The sequence below is a fragment of the Dipteris shenzhenensis genome, chromosome 25 (genome assembly GCF_047967505.1).
Source record: "Dipteris shenzhenensis isolate YYH24624 ecotype China chromosome 25, Dip_SZ_1.0, whole genome shotgun sequence".
In the NCBI taxonomy this organism is placed as follows: Eukaryota; Viridiplantae; Streptophyta; class Polypodiopsida; order Gleicheniales; family Dipteridaceae; genus Dipteris; species Dipteris shenzhenensis.
The window spans coordinates 49,432,481-49,449,591 of NC_141620.1; the positions used below are offsets into that span (position 1 = coordinate 49,432,481).

General features: G+C 44.4%; 1 protein-coding gene across 3 annotated transcripts in view; it reads right to left on the reverse strand.

The window, feature by feature from the left end:
- LOC147886003 (CLP protease regulatory subunit CLPX1, mitochondrial-like) overlaps nucleotides 1–17,111 on the reverse strand; it is a 49,040-nt gene that overhangs the window by 30,650 nt on the left and 1,279 nt on the right. For all 3 annotated transcript variants that reach the window (XM_087396067.1, XM_087396066.1, XM_087396065.1), the window contains 8 exons: nucleotides 16,779–17,009; nucleotides 16,395–16,474; nucleotides 16,165–16,268; nucleotides 15,989–16,068; nucleotides 15,789–15,839; nucleotides 15,442–15,516; nucleotides 15,040–15,117; nucleotides 1,897–1,953 (listed from right to left, as the gene is read on the reverse strand). In XM_087396067.1, coding sequence (XP_087252193.1) covers nucleotides 1,897–1,953; nucleotides 15,040–15,117; nucleotides 15,442–15,516; nucleotides 15,789–15,839; nucleotides 15,989–16,068; nucleotides 16,165–16,268; nucleotides 16,395–16,474; nucleotides 16,779–17,009 — 756 coding nt within the window. The remainder of the gene's footprint in view (nucleotides 1–1,896; nucleotides 1,954–15,039; nucleotides 15,118–15,441; nucleotides 15,517–15,788; nucleotides 15,840–15,988; nucleotides 16,069–16,164; nucleotides 16,269–16,394; nucleotides 16,475–16,778; nucleotides 17,010–17,111) is intronic.

The following is a 17,111-nucleotide window of genomic DNA, read 5'->3' on the forward strand; positions in this document are numbered from 1 at the left end:
AATACAAGGGACTCCCTTCTTGAACTCACCCGCAGGTGCAACCCAGTACAAAGCCAACCCGTGGCTATGCAAGTGACCAACTCCTAGTGCTATCCTCTTGGTTCCCTTCAGTAGCCAAGCATATCACAAGCAGAATGACCAAGCACCATGCCAAGCAATGCATCCACATAAATCAAAGCCATCACTGAGCCCAAGGCTTGCCATTGCTTCCCCATGAAGAGAGTATCACATCCAGTGCCCCAATCCTCTCCCGGGCCAACGACAAGGCATCCAACCTTCCAAAAACTCAACAAGAATGACAGTAGCACAAAGCAGAAGGAGAAGACAAGAATTCGGCCAACAAAAGGAGCCTGTTTCAGCTCGAAACAACCTCAAAAGATGGTTGAACAGCAGATAGCAGACTCTGGAAGGAGGGAGCTGTCCTTGGCTGCCTTCCACCACCAGAAAAGGTCATAAGAGAGCGTCCACCAGAATGGAGATTACAGCCCACAGGAACCTCAGAAATTAGTGCGCCTTGCACCAGACAAGAGCTAGGAGTGAGGCATCCAAGAATATGGCTTCAGATGCAGAAAAGGAGAACTTATGTCGCAAAGAAAGTCGAGAAAAGCCCCAGAATGAAGACACCCAGGTCCAGGGAGCATGCCAGCAGCAGGAAACACCAACGGGAGGAGATCTGTCACAGAGAAATCTTCAAAAACGACATCAGCCAGCCAAGAGAGAGCTGCAAAAATCCGTCATCTTCAAAAGAAAACTCCTCTGGTAGGGGAGAAGACCCAGAACAGCAAGGAAGACTAGGGAAGGGCTCAAAGGCCTTCTAGGTGCTTCCAGATGTGACACAGAGGTGTCACAAGTCAAGCAAAGAGGCAACACAAGCTCCACACACACACATGGCAAAAAAGGAGTGGAATTTCAAGACGTGGTTCCTTGCAGGCTTAGTTAAGGGATTCTATCCACGAAGCGTGGTCAGACCCTAATGATTGACACCAATGACCCTAGTATATAGGACCTCTAGTGGGTCAATTTTTAAAGCATGACCCCAGTGAACTAAACCAATGACCTTAGAGAATAGAACCACTCTAATAGCACTAGGAGTTGCACTTGTTGCACATAAAATCATAGGTACCCTTTGGACATTAACTAATGCCCCTAGCCTGGCACTCCTAGGCCAAATTCAGTGACAGTTAGTTTAATCACTTCACCATCACGTCCCCGTGATAGATGTTGACCTCTAATACCCCCTCACTGGGCTGGCTCTGCACCTCTGCCATACCCCTACAATGAAGTGATGAAGGCAGGGGGGAAGCAAATATATAGCCCAACCTCTTAGGGCACCGACCAGCTCATGAAAGGGGCCGACCAGGCTAAGTGGACCAACCCACCTATAGGGCTGTCTACTGCCCTATAAAGAGGGCTCAAGCCCACAACCGATGGCCAGCAAGATGGCCGACCTCCACCCCCTGCTCCACAGCCCATAGGAAGGGCTTTAAGAGGCGCCAGGGCAGCCCCATAGCGCAGACCTGACAAGGACATTTGAAGACACAAAATCAAGAAGGCTAGGATTAAAGTAAAGCCAAACCATCGCAACTTTAACACAACTATTGTGTAGTGTATGACTACCTTCAACAACAAACGAGTTTACCACAAATAACAATTGAGCTTATTAAACAGTGTGTTATCCAAGCATTGTGCGATTCACATCATCATTACCCACAAGCAAACAAAAATTGATCATATGAGGATAGCCTCTAGTATCACATAGGGGATACGACACGATTTTTCACTTAACGTATATGCATCACATGATTACAAATAATAAACGAAGGCATATCAAATAATTCCAAAAGAGCTAAAGAAAAGAAACAAAAGATGCAGTGTAATCCTTGTTTGATGACTTACTTGGATATAATCTCCCCTTGGATGTTTGCGTGCGCCTTTCTCTGGAACGTTTACAACCTGCCACATTGTCAAACTCATTTAGTTCCTACACTAAGTATTTTGTAGCGAATCCCCATGGGAATAGCCTCCAAAAAATAGTAAAGGATTCCAACATGCCACACAGGTCAAATGCATCTTAAAGATATGTTTTGACACTAACTCCATAAACTAAAAGTATTTTGGTTGACCATAGTGGCTCCACCTAAGGGTATGTAACATGTTTCAATCATAACTCCAATTAAAGATCTGCTTAAACAATAAAAGCACTTTGGTTTCACTCGATTGGAGCACTCCTATGAAAATATAACAAGATATGCATTAGCACAATCTTTCACCATTCAATGCAAACTGATATAAGCTACCCAACTACTTTTGGGAGGGTCATTCGTTTACTAGATGTTGAGTGTCAATTAGTGCACAAGAACCTTTTCAATTAAAAAAGCAAAGGCTTACTCCAAAATTTTAAAGCACTAACTAATGATGATGAAATAGTAGAAAACACATTCATTTTTAAACCTTGCTATTGTTGTGTGTGTGTGTGTGTGTGTGTGTGAGAGAGAGAGAGAGAGATTAACAACTACGGAAAGCAAAACAGATCTATGATGGGGTAGCTGCTCACTGGGCTTGTATCTAAAGGACAAATTCATGTAATGGGGTGTACCAAGGGGTACAAGGGTTGTGTGTTGGTCAGTGTGACCAAGTTTGGTGGTAGAAGGTTATATTAGGTGTGATGGAGAGATTCATGGGCTTGATTGAGAGATTAGTGGAGTGATTTGTGGATCTAGAGATGATCTCCTTTGGGGCACATGCATTGTACCAGTTGCCCTTAAAAGAGCCTCTCCTCACTTGAATAAACAACTCTATTTGCTTCATTTGTTGATTCCCTCTTGCTGTTCCATCATGTGGTATCAGAGCTTGGTTCACCCTGCTTAAGCCCTCTTTGAGTGCCATGTCATCATCTTCCCCAAATGAAGCTTTTCTTCATTCTCTTCCCACAAATTTTGCGTAGGCTCGTTCTCCTCCATCTCTAAGAGATTTCCCATGCCCTCTGAGCCCAAGCCTCCTCATGTTGGGGCGAATCCCTGGCCAAGAGGAATTAGGGAATAGTTCCTTCATTTGCCCGTGCCGACACGCTTTTAGCAGTTGAAGATTCGTGCGATTCTCCTCGTAGGAGCCACCATTCATAAAATGGCTCTAGCTGATGTTGGGCGATCTACAAGGAGCATGCTGATGAAGTCTCAGCAACAATGGTCCAAAAATATGAGGAGAAAAGGCAAAAAAACCACTCGGAAATGATGCTATTCTCACTGGCGTTCTGACATGGCATTGCGCAATTCTTCTCTAGGGGCTCCTCTCTGGTAAGAGAGCTTTTATTCCATTGCAAAAGCCCCTTCAATGCTTGCTTCTATAGCTTGAATTTCAAAGTCCAATCTCTGCTCATTTCTGAGTTCACATTTTGACAGTTTTGTGAATTGGAGGGTTGACCAAGTCAACTAAGATTTGCTTCTTAGTTTGATTGCAAGAATTTTTAGTGCTGACTCTGCTGGAGTGCTAGAGTTCAACCATTGAACTTGTGGGAGTCTTATTCACCTGGTGTATCTTTTCTTTCATAGCGTTGTATTCATGGAAAGATAGTTTTTGAACATGCCTTCTTCTTGTGGTTCTAGCAACACTCCATGTGTTAGGAAGATAAAGAAGAAGAAAACTCCAAGATACACCAATAGAAAGGTCAATAAACTCCAAGCCAAATCCCAAGTACCTCACTATTAGCAATATGCAAAGAACCTTGGCCTTTCAAATTTCATTGCTTGTAACATGCATCTCTATGGTGATGGTTCATCCTGAAGAATCGTAAAGGGATTAGACAATGCGAGTCTTGATAACACCTTCCCTATGGCCTCAAAAACCAAGATAAATAAGTTTGAGGAAGAGGGTTTTCATACTTGGCAGACTAAACTTAAATTTATTCTTATAAAGAAGGAGATCTGGAATGTGGCTAATGGGAAAGAAAAGAAACCAACCACTAGGGAAGGAGAGACTTTATGGCTCCCTAAGGATGAAGAGGCACTAGCCATAGTTGCTCTTGGATTGAGTATTCTTTTATCCACCACATTGATGGTTGTGAGACTGCTCATGCTGCATGGAGTCATCTTGAGCTTGTCTTTGGAGCACAGGGGAAGTGCTCCACATTTAGTTTGCTCATCAAATTCTTTGATCTTAAATTAGATAGAGGAGAATCAATCTCTTCGCATTTAAACTCCATGAAAAGCATACTAATCTTGATGATAACATTGTAATTGCTATCTTGCTCAAAACCCTAACTGAGGAATATGGCACTATTGTCACTACTCACCAATATACCAGAGATTAGTTTGGTGGAAATAGAGGCATTCCTCTTGGAAGAGGAAAGGAAAATTAAACAGAGGAATGACTAAAAGAACATGGGGCATATTTGGTCGAAAGCAACTTCAAGGGATCCACCAGCAAGAGCAAAATGAAGTGCAACTTTTGTGGAAAGCCTAGACATTTTGAGAAAGAGTGCTATAGAAAGAGAAATTTTCAGCAAACCTTATGAAAGAAGCTGAGAAAGAAGAAGAAGAAGAAGAACCAGAGGATGTTAAAGCTCTCACTGCTTTCACCACCCAAGTCAATCTTGACGAGGGTGATGACCCTGTTAGAAATTACCCAACATAGGGTACGCATAGCGGAAGACTGATAGTATTGCCCAAGAGCTCACATAGTGTGGTGTGGGGTGTGGAATCACAAACTTCTAAAACTTATGTGCATAGATGTGCAAGCCAGTAAATAGACAATGCTCAGAGACAAATATAGAAGCAACACTTTATATTTCCGTCCATCCATAAAGTAGGACAGGATACAATACCAAAAGGTTCTCCTACTAGATGTCAAGCACTTCTAGATCTCTGAGCCCGCGTGCTCCACCTCGAGTGTATGTAGACTCTCCGTCCACCTTGCTGCCCTGAGTGTCAGCCTAGGTAGGCAGCCCTCCAAGCTCAGTCTGCAGCTCTTCCTTCTCTCCTGGTCCTCCCGGAATAGGGTCCAAGAGTAAGTCTACTGCTGCTCCTGACTGCTGGTGTTTTGCTACCTTGCTGCCCTAGAAGACAGCCAAGGTCCAGCCTCTAGGGAACTCAGTCTGCAGCACACCTACCACTCTCCTTCACCCCCAGTGTGAGGCCCAAGGGAGTGGCTTCTGGCTGCTCCTGTCTACTCCTGTTCTTGCTGAATGGTTGGATGAAGAATGAGGCCTAGAGCCTCTCCTTTTATAGGCCCAAAGGGCCCTGAGAAATGGCCGACCCAGCAGGGGGATGAACCGACCCCCTCTGGCCGACTTGGTTGGCTGGCCCAACCCTAAAGAGCCGACCTGCTGGTCGGCCTCGTTGGCTGGCTCAACCAGCCCTATATAAGGGCCCTAGCCAGACCCTTTTGGGCTGCTGCTACGCCGCCCTTTGCTGCTGCTGGAGACCCTATTGCAGCCTGTACACCTGCCCACAGACCCCCGCCATGCTGCGCCATGCTGCAGCCCTTTGCCAGTACCATGTCCTGCCCGTACACGTCCGTACTTTTGCTGACATCATCACGCCTTTTACCTGGGACACCCCGCCATGTCTGCTGTTCCAGATCCACCTCTTCCAGGCCAGATCCTGATGCTGAATGCCTTGCCATCTGCTCCTATTGCTGGCGCCATCTGTTGCAGCCACCTTGACTACAGGTGTGTTCCCTTTGCTTTGCTGCCCACATGGCAGCCTCTTTGCTGCCCATGTGGCAGCCCCCTCTCTTTCTAAATAGCACACACATGGCAGCCATGATGCTGCCCATGTGGTACTCCCTCAAACCCTAGGTTCACCCCCCCCATGCTCTCCTCATATGGGGGCTTACAGATGGGGAGGTCACCATTCCAACAGACCCTTAAATTTGCATATTTGGTCAAAAGCAACTTCAAGGGATCCACCAACGACAGCAAGATGAAGTGCAACTTTTGTGGAAAGCCTGGACATTTTGAGAAAGAGTGCTATACAAAGAAGAAATTTTCAGCAAACCTTGTGGAAGAAGCAGAGAAAGAAAGAAGAAGAACCAAAGGATGTTAAAGCTCTTACTGCTTTCACCACCCAAGTCAATCTTAACAAGGGTGATGACCCATATATTTTCTAAGTTGTTTGTGTGTGTGGTCAATAAGGGTTCTATGCCCTAGGATGTCCCCCTTAAATGATTGTTAGTCTTATGTTCGAGGTTTTACCTTGTTGGACCCATGCGGATTTCCATACATTGTCATTGTCCAATCTCCTAGTTGTAAACCAAGAGCCATAACCAGAGTGAGTCATAGGTTGGGATCATGAGTGTTGTTACTAGGTGTGAACAAACCATGAAGCTTCCAATGTACTACTGCTGGGGTGAGGTCATCAATTTGTGAAAGGGTATGAAGGACAAATTGATGTTGTGGGAAGTACCAAGGGGTACAAGGGTTGTGTTGGTTAGTGTGACCGGGTTTGGTAGTAGAAGGTTCTATTAAGTGTGATTGAGAGATTCATGGGCTTGATTGAGAGATCAGTAAGGTGATTTGTGATCTGGAGATGCTCTCCTTTGGGGCACATGCATTGTATTAGCTGCTCTCACCAAGCTGTAAATACTTCAAAGTCAAAGCATAAGTTGACCATTATTGATCATAATTAATGAATTCTTTATTTATTTAATTATGTTCAAAACGCAGCCCTCAAAGGAGCAGACCGGAGCAACAAGTAGCCTTCCTTGGGCCTATATTCAGGAGGAGAGAAAGAAGGAAAAGATGCTTCTATCGTAATGAGCCAAGGCATGTTGTGAAGGATTGCAAAAAGAAGAAGGCTGATCAAAAGAAGAAGTGACACGACCCCAACACCCCTCAAACCTCTGGTCTGCAAGCAAACACAAGAACACACCAAACGTGAGGAAACTGAGCAGGTTGCTCACCACCCAACCATGACATCTACGAAATGCGATCCCAAACCAGGAGATCTCAGATGTCCCCTCCGAGCCACGAGCTGAGCTATTGGCACGAACTCCCAACCAGATCCTAACCAGCCTGGTATCCCATAAAACCACGTGGCGCTGTAAAGCCTGGGATCTGCTGCTAGGCCTTGGGCTATGCTATGATGCAGGTGCGCGTCCGCAACTCAATCCTGCTCCCATCGGCTCCTTGAGAACTGAACCTCTGAGACCCTTATATAGACTCAGGCCCCAAGCACCAAAAATAGCGAAGACCTCTAACTGGTTCGTACCTTGCCACTCAACCCGAGAATCAAGCCTGCCTAGCTCTAAGCCTCCCTAGGCTACCTAGGCTAGTCTTGTGTACCCAGTACACGTTGGATACCAACCCGTGCACATGACATACTTCCCCTCCTCTAAGAACTCACTTTTGAGTTCGCTAAAAAACCCAAGAATGTCCTCTGGAGGTTTTGTAATGTCTCCCATGTTGCATCCTCCTCAACACGATCCTTCCACTTGATCTTGTATTCCGTGATAGTTCTATTACGAATCTATCTTTCACAAAATTCAAGAATACTCTCAAGTTTGTCTGGAATAAAAGTCAAATCTGTAACTTCTATTATTTCTTGAGGAGGAACAAGTTGATCATCCGCACCCAATAATTCTTTCAGTCTACTGACATGAAATACTGGATGTACTTTAACATCACGAGGCAATTCTGTTTTATATGCAACTGGTCCAATTCTTTTAATAACCTTGAACGGACCACAATATCTGGGGAACAACTTCGGAACTAAACCAGTACTTAGGTTCTTGGATTCCTTGGGAATATGCAAATATACCATCGTTCCTTCAGAGAACTCTCTAGGTAAACGATGTCTATTAGCATAAAATCTGTCCCGATCTTGAGCACTTCTAATAGACTCCTTGGCAAACTGCAACATTTCTTGCATGTCTTGCAAGAATGTTTTTACAGCATCATTTTGGATTCCCTTTAACCCAACCATAACTGGTGACTTAGGTTAAAACCCGTACATAAGCATAAAAGGACTGTAACCAGTACTTGAATGCTTTGCACTTTTATAAGCAAATTCTATCAAAAGGAGATAATCTTTCCATGAAGACTGTCTCTTAGAAACATATGCCCGAAGCATATCTTCAACCAATTGGTTGACCTTTTCTGTACTACATCAGATTGTGCATGATCTGAGAAACTCATACTTAGAGTAGTTTGACTTCTCAAAAACAAGTGTCCAGAAGTTACTTGTAAACTTCAAGTCCCTGTCGCTAACTATGTCAGAGAGCAAACCATACAGCTTAAACAAGTGGTCCACAAACTCGTGAGCTAGCTAAACAGCTGAGATGGTTGTTCTAGTAGGTAAGAATCTAGCCATTTTTGTCAAACGGTCCATTATGACCCAAATGGAGTCATGACCCTTGTGCGATCTAGGCAAACCGGTAACAAAATCCATGGAAATACTTTCCCATTTATTACCCGGTATTTGTAATGGCTGTGATGAACCCGCGCTTCTAAGGCGTTCTGCCTTAGTAACCTGACAAACCCGGCAACCTACCACATAGTTTTCAATAAATGCACGCATCTTAGGCCAATAAAAGGTATGCTTCATAAGAGACAAAGTCCTATGTATACCTAGACGTCCAACACTAGGAGCATCATGACACTCCCAAAGAATCTTGGATTGAAGATCCGAAACATCTGATCCTCAAACTCTCACAAATAGATTTATCTCACAAGAGATCCAAGGAACTCAACAAGGAGATCCTGGAACTCAACAAGGAGATCCTAGAACACATTAATATCTCGAAGGAATTCAATAAAGAGAACATAGAACTCTCACAAACAAATTTCATAGACATAAAAACACATTAATATCTCGAAGGAATTCAATAAAGAGAACATAGAACTCTCACAAACAAATTTCATAGACATAAAAACAAACATATTTCTAAGGAACTCAACAAGGAGATCCTCAAACTCTCACAAATAAATTTATCTCACAAGAGATCTAAGGAACTCAATAAGGAGATCCTAGAACTCCCACAAACAAATTTCAAACACATAAATATCTAAAATATTTTTATAACAAGAGATCGAAGAAACTCAATAAAGAGAACCTAGAACTCCCACAAACAAAAGAACAAAGACCAAAACCAAAATCCAAACAAGAGATCTCAGGAACTCAAAATGAGATACTAAAGCTCCCTAACAAAAAATCCATCTTATTTTGGACCTTCTAGATTGCTTTCACAACCTTGAGGACCTTTCTTCTTCTTTTCCTTTCTAGATCTCTTATGCTCGACTAGGGAACCAAGCGTGAGATAAGAGACATAGGCAAACACTGAGGTTATATGCAAAAATGTAAGAACGTATTCGTCCTAATACAAACCCAATTTTTGAGCTCACTAAGTGAAGTTGAGTGAAGAGGATATGCTCCCAAAAAAAACCCAAACCAGGAGATAAAGTCCAAAAATTTTGAATAGTGTGTTGGCATTGATTTGCTATGTATAATCATGAATTTACTGGTCAGGATCACAATAGTTTTATTGAGGAAATGAGTTCCCCAATCGTCACTGACTAGCTCTAAGGGACATCCAAATCGCGCAATGGCTTCCTCGTATAATAACTTACCGCTAGATGTTGCATCGGGCTTCCTCGTGGCTCTCCTTTCTACCCACTTGGTAAAGTAATTTGTGGCCAAAATAATGTATCTAGCCCCTTTTCCTTTAGCTGCTAGGCTTATTGATCCGCTAAAATTTATGCCACATTTCTCAAAGGGCTGGTCAGTTAAAATTCCTATTAAGGGCATCATGTCCACCATATGTGAGATTTGCACATGCTGGCAGGGGTCACACAACTTGACAAATTCAGTTGCGTCTCCAAAGAGAGTCAGCCACCAAAGTCCACCCTGTAGCACCTTACGTGCCATAATGTTAGCGGCAAAATGCCATCCCGCAATGATCCCAGAGTGGGCTTCTTTGAGCATATCAATGTATTTGTGCTCACACATGCAGCTATGCATGAAGCCATCCTTCCCCATGCAATATAGATGGCTTGCAATTAACTAATACAGTGCTGCATCCTTGATGAGTTTCCGGGCTCTGTTTTTCTTGAGGTCTTTGTCTAGAGGCAGAGCCCATTTTCCAGGTAGTAGCAAATTTTGGCGGCCCACTCAGGGATGATTTTGATGAGGAATAGGGAAGCATCAGGAAGGTCATCTTTGACCCCCATTGGAGCTCCCCATTTGGGATCCTCGAGAGGTGGTCGACTAGGACATGGGTCTTTCTTTCCATTCCGAAATAGCAAGCCGTTTCTAATCATCCACTAACCTCCCGCCGCCTGTACCGTAGGTGGCACAGTCCTGGTCAACCATGGAGCTCCCATCCTGGACTTTCTGCCAATAAGAACTAAAATGACTATCAGTTGCGCAAAGCTCTCTCAAGGATTGAAATAGGTCTAAGGATAGTTCCGTAAATGACATAGCATTTACAAACTTGACTCGACTTAAGGCATCCGCCACACTATTCAGCGAACCCTTTCAATAACGTATTTCAAAATCAAAATCTTCCATTAACTCTGCCCATCTAGCCTTTCTTTCCCTCAATTCAAACCCGTCACACACATACTTGATTGATTGATGATCGGTCAATACAAGAAACTTCGAACCATACAAGTAGTGTCTCCAAACCTTCAAAGCATACACAACTGCATACAGTTCTCTTTCTAGTGTGGGCCAACGATATTGGGTGCCGTCTAGCTTCTTACTTTCAAAAGCTACAAGTCTATCCTCTTGGAATAAAGCTGCCCCATTCGCAAAATCACTCGCATCAGCCTCTAAAACATAAGGCCAGGTGGGATCAGTTAATACAAGAACGAGTGCTTCCTTAATAGTTAACTTCAAGGTTTCAAAAGTCTTATTCAATGCATCATTCCAAGAGATCGGCTCGGTAGACCTGCATCTGCGACCTTTCAATATATTGGTCAGGAGTGCCATGATGTGTGAATAATCATGCACAGACTTCCGTAGAAAAATCATGAATCCTAGGAAAGAACGAAGTTGTTTCACAGTCTGAGGGATAGGCCATTCTAAAATCTTCTGGATACTATCTAGATCAATGCTAATACCTTCAGAAGAAATTTTGTGTCCTAAGTAAATGATCTCCTTCATAAAGAAGTCACATTTACTCATCTTAGCATCGAGTTTATGCTGTCTTAGAATAACTAAGACAATCCGTAGATGTCCTATGTGATCCTCTAGCGTTCGGCTATATACCAAGATGTTATCTAAGAACACGACAACGAATTTGCCCAAAAAATCTCGGAACAAATCGTTCATCATTTGCTGGAAGGTGGTAGGAGCATTGGTCAAACCAAAAGGTAATACGAAAAACTCGTAGTGGCCATACCTAGTTTGGAATGCAGTTCTATCTATGTGTTTAGCATAGATACGGATTTGGTGATAACATGTACGCAAATCAATCTTAGTGAAATACTTCGCTCCAGCCAAACGGTCTATCAAATCATCGGAACGAGGAAGAGGGTATCGATTCTTAAATGTCACTTTATTCAATCGTTTATAATCTATACACATTCTCCACGAATGATCTTTCTTCTTTCTTAAGAGGACAGGTGCTCCCCAAGGTGAGTTACTTGGGCGAATATAGCCCATATTCAGATAATCTTGTAGCTATGAAGCTAACTCATTCTCCTCATGCTAGCTCATCTTATAAGGTGGAACACTAATAGGTTGAGCCCCAGGTACTAAATCTATGCGATGGCCTACTGCCCATTCGGGGGGTAAACCTTCCGGTAGTTGAGCAAGGAATACATCCATGAAATCATCCAACAACATTCTCAATTCACGGTGTTCAAGCACGCTTAACTCATTTTTGTTATTACAAAGACAACAAATGAAGAAAGCGGAATCAAAACACACTGATACACATCATAATGAGAAGTGTTTATTATATTCCGAAGCTACATCACAGATACAATATCACAGATACAATAGGTCCTTGCGAAGATAGTAAAGCCCTGCTTTTCCAAAAGCTCACCCCCCAAAAACGGAGGCATAGTGCTTTTTTAAGCCTCCAGGCCCCCCCCGAAAAGCAACTGGCCTAGATTGCGATCTAGCCCTATCCTATTGCGCACCTTCCTATGCTCCCCTTCTACCTGCCATCACAACTACTGAGCAGCCAGCCAACACGTGGGATCCCCCTTGGTTCGCCCCAACTCTACGCTCTCTCCTGACTCCCTTCTGACGCCTCTACCCGGACCTCACTACTTCCTCCTAACTACACCTCTCTCTCTCTCTCTCAGCCCATCACATCTTGCAACGAAATCACCCTTCACTCTCCCTCTCCTTCCTTCTATCCCAATCTAATACCACTTCCCTTAACCAATGAACCAATAGGCACTTACACGACATGAACATGAATTTCGAAATTGAGGCATACCTAGAGAAAAATTCGTCCAAAATTCTCGCAACACAAGTTCCTACCTCAGGAGTTAGCTCTGATACCAACTGACACGACCCCATCACTCTTGAAATCTCTGACCTACAAGCAAACACAAGAACACACCAAACGTGAGAAAACTGAGCAGGTTGCTCACCACCTAACCATGTCATCTATGGGATGCGATCCCGAATCAGGAGATGTCCCCTTCGAGCCACGAGCTGTGCTACTAGCACGAACTCCCAACCAGATCCTAACCAGCCTGGTGTCCCATACCACTAGGTGGCGCCGTGAAGCTTGGGATCTGCTGCTGGGCCTTGGGCTATGCTATGATGCACACGCGCATCCGCGACTCAATCCAGGATCAAACCTAGCACCTGGGAACGAGACTTACTCCCATCGGCCCCCTGAGAACTGAACCTCTGGGCCCCTTATATAGACTCGGGCCCCAAGCGCCAAAAATAGCGAAGACCTCTAACTGGTTCATACCCTTGCCACTCAACCCGAGAATCAAGCCTGCCTAGCTCTAAGCCTCCCCAGGCTACCTGAGCTAGTCTTGTGTACCCAAAACACATCCGATACCAATCCGTGGACATGACAAGAAGGGTGCCAAATCAAAGTCAGAGAAGTCAGCTCACTTGGTTGTGGTAAAAGAGGAACTTTTCTTGATGGCTTCTCCCAAATGATGCTAAGATTAGGTATATGGACCCCAGTGTATTGTCGGGATGTAACGTTGAGGATTTGTGAGGAGAGGACTCAAAGATCTTTGTAAAAATGAATGACAATGATGGGTGCCTGGAGCCATCTAGTTGCCTTGCTGGTGTTGCTGACACAGAGAGGGATTCTTCGACAGGACCTAAGGACTTAGGGTCTTCTGAGATTGTGACTTAGAGGGGGACCACACAGAACCACACACGGGGCTTTACGGTCCACATAAATCTGGATTCATGCTTGGGATATAATGTCTCGAGTATACAGTTTGATTACAGACCTAGCCAGACGAAGGACAGGTTGAAACAGACCTTGAGAGCTTGGTGCCTGGACAACTTCAGGCTGTTCACCCATCATGAAGGGGACAATTGGAGGATGATGGTAACTGGAGTGCTCAAGATTCGTGGACTGAAGATGGTGGTGCCATCAAGTGCTACCTTAGATGGACCTATGTACTAGACTGGTGTTCTTATGCGGGACCGGACCTGGTAGGGCAGGAGCCACTGGATGAAAAGCCAGGAAAAGACTATGATGACACCAAAAGTGTTCCAGAGGGCTACGACACGGGAGATACTGGAGCATCTTCATCGATGGATTGGGATCGAGCCAATGTAGGTTGGTGAGAGGGGGTATTCGATTGGGGTTGGTCACCTCCCCACTTGTGAGCCCCCAAATGAGAGTGCATCGGGGAGGTGAACCATAGGACAATAGAACGGGACATGGGGCTGCCACATGGGCTGCCATGTCGGCAGCAGAAATAGAATGGAAGTACCTGGAGAGCCACCATGGAGGGCAGATCTGGCAGAGAAGTTTTCAGAGGCTGTCCATCCTTGGAGAGGACAGGACTGCACAAGGAAACCAGCAAGCAAGGGCTGCATGGCCAGGAGGATGATGTCAACAGGACACAGGAACTGTACGGAGGTTGCAGACAGGTGTAGGGAATGTTTGGAGGTCTACAGAAGCCCAGCAAGAGGCAGAACAGAGGCTGAAGGCAGGCGCAGCAGTTCATGGATGTTTTTGGTCCCTATGAGCCTCGTTTGGGGCATAGATCTGAATTGGATTAGCATGGGCCACTGGCTGGATGCCATGTGGCCAGGCAGGCCAGCAAATGCCTCCAATTGGAGCCCTAGGAGGGTATTTATAGAGCCCCCTCCCCCCCCCCCCCCAGTTGGCTGGTAGGGGGGATTCCAGTCGGCCATAATAGGGTGGCTGGTCGGTTCTATCAAGGGGGACTCAGCCCCTGTAAAAGGGGGACCTAGGCTGACTACCGAGCAGTAAGATGGAAGGATCACTGGACAAAAAGTCCAGATAAGCTCAGAGGAGCACACGGGCTCAGAGATCTAGAGGTGCCAAGCAGATAGTAGGGCTTTTCGTAAGATCGGAGGACCATGGTTTGGTAGGACTCTGCATCTCATTTGTATTGTGTCCGTTTTGGACGGACGGAAATATATCAGTGTTGCTACTAAATTTGGCTTAAATGCACTACGCCAAAGTCCACATGCCCCCATAGAGCACGAGCTAAGCTTGGAAGTCACACGGGTGAGGCTGACAATACGCCCCAACACTGCTGTTACTATTAAAGTTCACATATGTTTCTAAATGCTGCAGAAGTGAAAAAGCATCAAAAAGTTTTCCAACATTAATCCGACTTTTTAACACTTTGCTTCTGGGTAGGCAGGTGTTCTGTATAGGTATATATTTAAACCCATTAAGGCTACTGTACTATTGCTTCTTCGATAAGCAAAAGGCAGGTCTAGCACTTCATCCTCATATCACTTTACCCCAGATCTACTATATACGCAGGCATTTGTGCCCCGTCTACATTTTTACATTTGAAAAAATGAACTGTTGTGAAGGCTCTGGTTTCTTTTGGGAGGAGGAGGGGCTTGGGGGGGGCGTGAAGGCTCTGTTTTTAATAACAAGCAGGGGAAATTGACTCACAGTGCCCTCCAGCATTTTTAGTAAGGCCTGCTGCACACCTTCTCCCGAGACATCCCGGCTGATATTCAAGCTTTCACCCTAAAAACCAACAAGAATCGATGCACATAAATTCAAAATGACTCGATAAACAAAAACATGCTAGAGAACAATGACAGAGCTAAGAACACAACTAGCAATAGCAGACTTATTACATATTTCAGAAATACAACAGAAACGATTCTGGTTAATTAGGACGAGTTCCAGTAAACAAAACCCAAACTGTTTTGCATGGCCGTATAATTATCGTTGCATTTCATGTACTGCAGAAGAGACAGGGTTTTACATGAAATGCAGAAAGCCATGCTTATATCATTTTAAATCACCAGGCCCGCAACCTGATGGAATTATTGTAAGCCTACATACCTTCTTTGTAATTTTGTCAACTTCATCAATGTACACAATGCCCTGTTGCGCAGCTGCAACATTAAATTCAGCAGCCTGTTGACAGCACAATTACAATAAGAAAGGATCCGTGCAAAGAACTAGAACTATGCAAATCACTTCTTCAAGGAAAAAGAAACTTAAAATTGACGTTCTTGATCATTTGGCATGAGTCAAAACCAATGACCCATATACAAAAGTACGAAATCAAACAGGGGACCTCGCCAAACCCATATCCCTTTTTTGTGTGTTTTCACGTCTGAGCAAAACACCATCATGCATAACAGTGTACAAGGCAAAGTCTGGGCTAGTATAGTCGTGGCATTTACCATGAGTAATTTGTACAAGATGGATTCCACATCTTCGCCCACATACCCTGCCTGCAAGGAGACACAAGTAATGTTAGTTACTTGCCAACATGCACGTGTCACAAACATGCTGACATGCCATTTGTGTGCACTTGCAAATGGGGGTGAGGCGGGGGGGGCGGGGGGGCGGGGGGAACAGTGGGAAGAGGAAGATAAGAGACCTGTGTGAGTGTCGTAGCATCAGCGATAACAAAAGGCACGTTAACGAACTTCGCCAACGTCTTAGCCAACAACGTTTTTCCTGTGAAACAAAGGATGTTGACAAGAATTCAAGGCCTTGGATATGTATTGGTATCAAAGACAGAAAAAATGAAATGGATTCTCCAAAGGATCTCACCAGACCCAGTGGGACCCATGAGAAGCACGTTACTTTTTTCCAGCTCTACAAAGTCCCCATCCTCATCTTCTTCATCAGAAGAACTTGCAGCGTACCCACTTAGCCTGTTATCTCAATACCCTAGCTTTATTGAGGATCCATTTTTTAAAAAGAGAAATGGAACAAGCTGTACCCAATCAAAATGTTGAGAAACAAAGAATAATGGAAGCGGTCTTTGAGGAGGGATTTACCCATCAGTCTTGCAATTGTTTTTCCATGATGATTCAAAATATATGCGTTTATAATGATTATAGACTGCAACTGACAGAACCTGTAATGTGCAAAAGCAATTCAAAAACTTCAACATAGAAAGGTATGAAAAAAGGCTAACTAGTCCCTGAATGAACACACGAGCAGATGATTTAAGTACATGTATTAAGCAACAACCTGATCAACAATAGAACACAAAGCATTGCTATTCAGTGAACAGTAGGGCAGAGTGACCTAAGTCCAAAGATGGAGAAAGGAGGAGAACTATGAGACACTCTTTTCGGAAACTTAGAGAGCCCTTTCACAGCCTGGCCATCAGAAAACCAAAATGCAAATGGACTGAAACGACTGTACCAAGTGCATACCTTCTTTGCTCGCTCTTGTCCAATCACAAACTTGTCAAGGGCCACACAAATTTCCCTAGGAGTAGGAAGATCTTTTCCAAGGCTAGAGCCCCCCCACCCTTCCTTAGAACCACCAGAGCCACCAGATCCACCGGGTCCGGGATGGGCACGGATAAAGTTGCTACCTGGAGCAAACGGGGGGTTCGGAGCCTGTTGAACCGCCACTGCAGGTGGAAGAGAACTTCCACCGACCTGCTGGCATGCTGAAGGTTATCCTCATATAATCTTGCACTATTTCAAGAAGAAGCAAAACAAGGTTAATGATAATAAATCATTCATAAGGCCTGCCTGAGA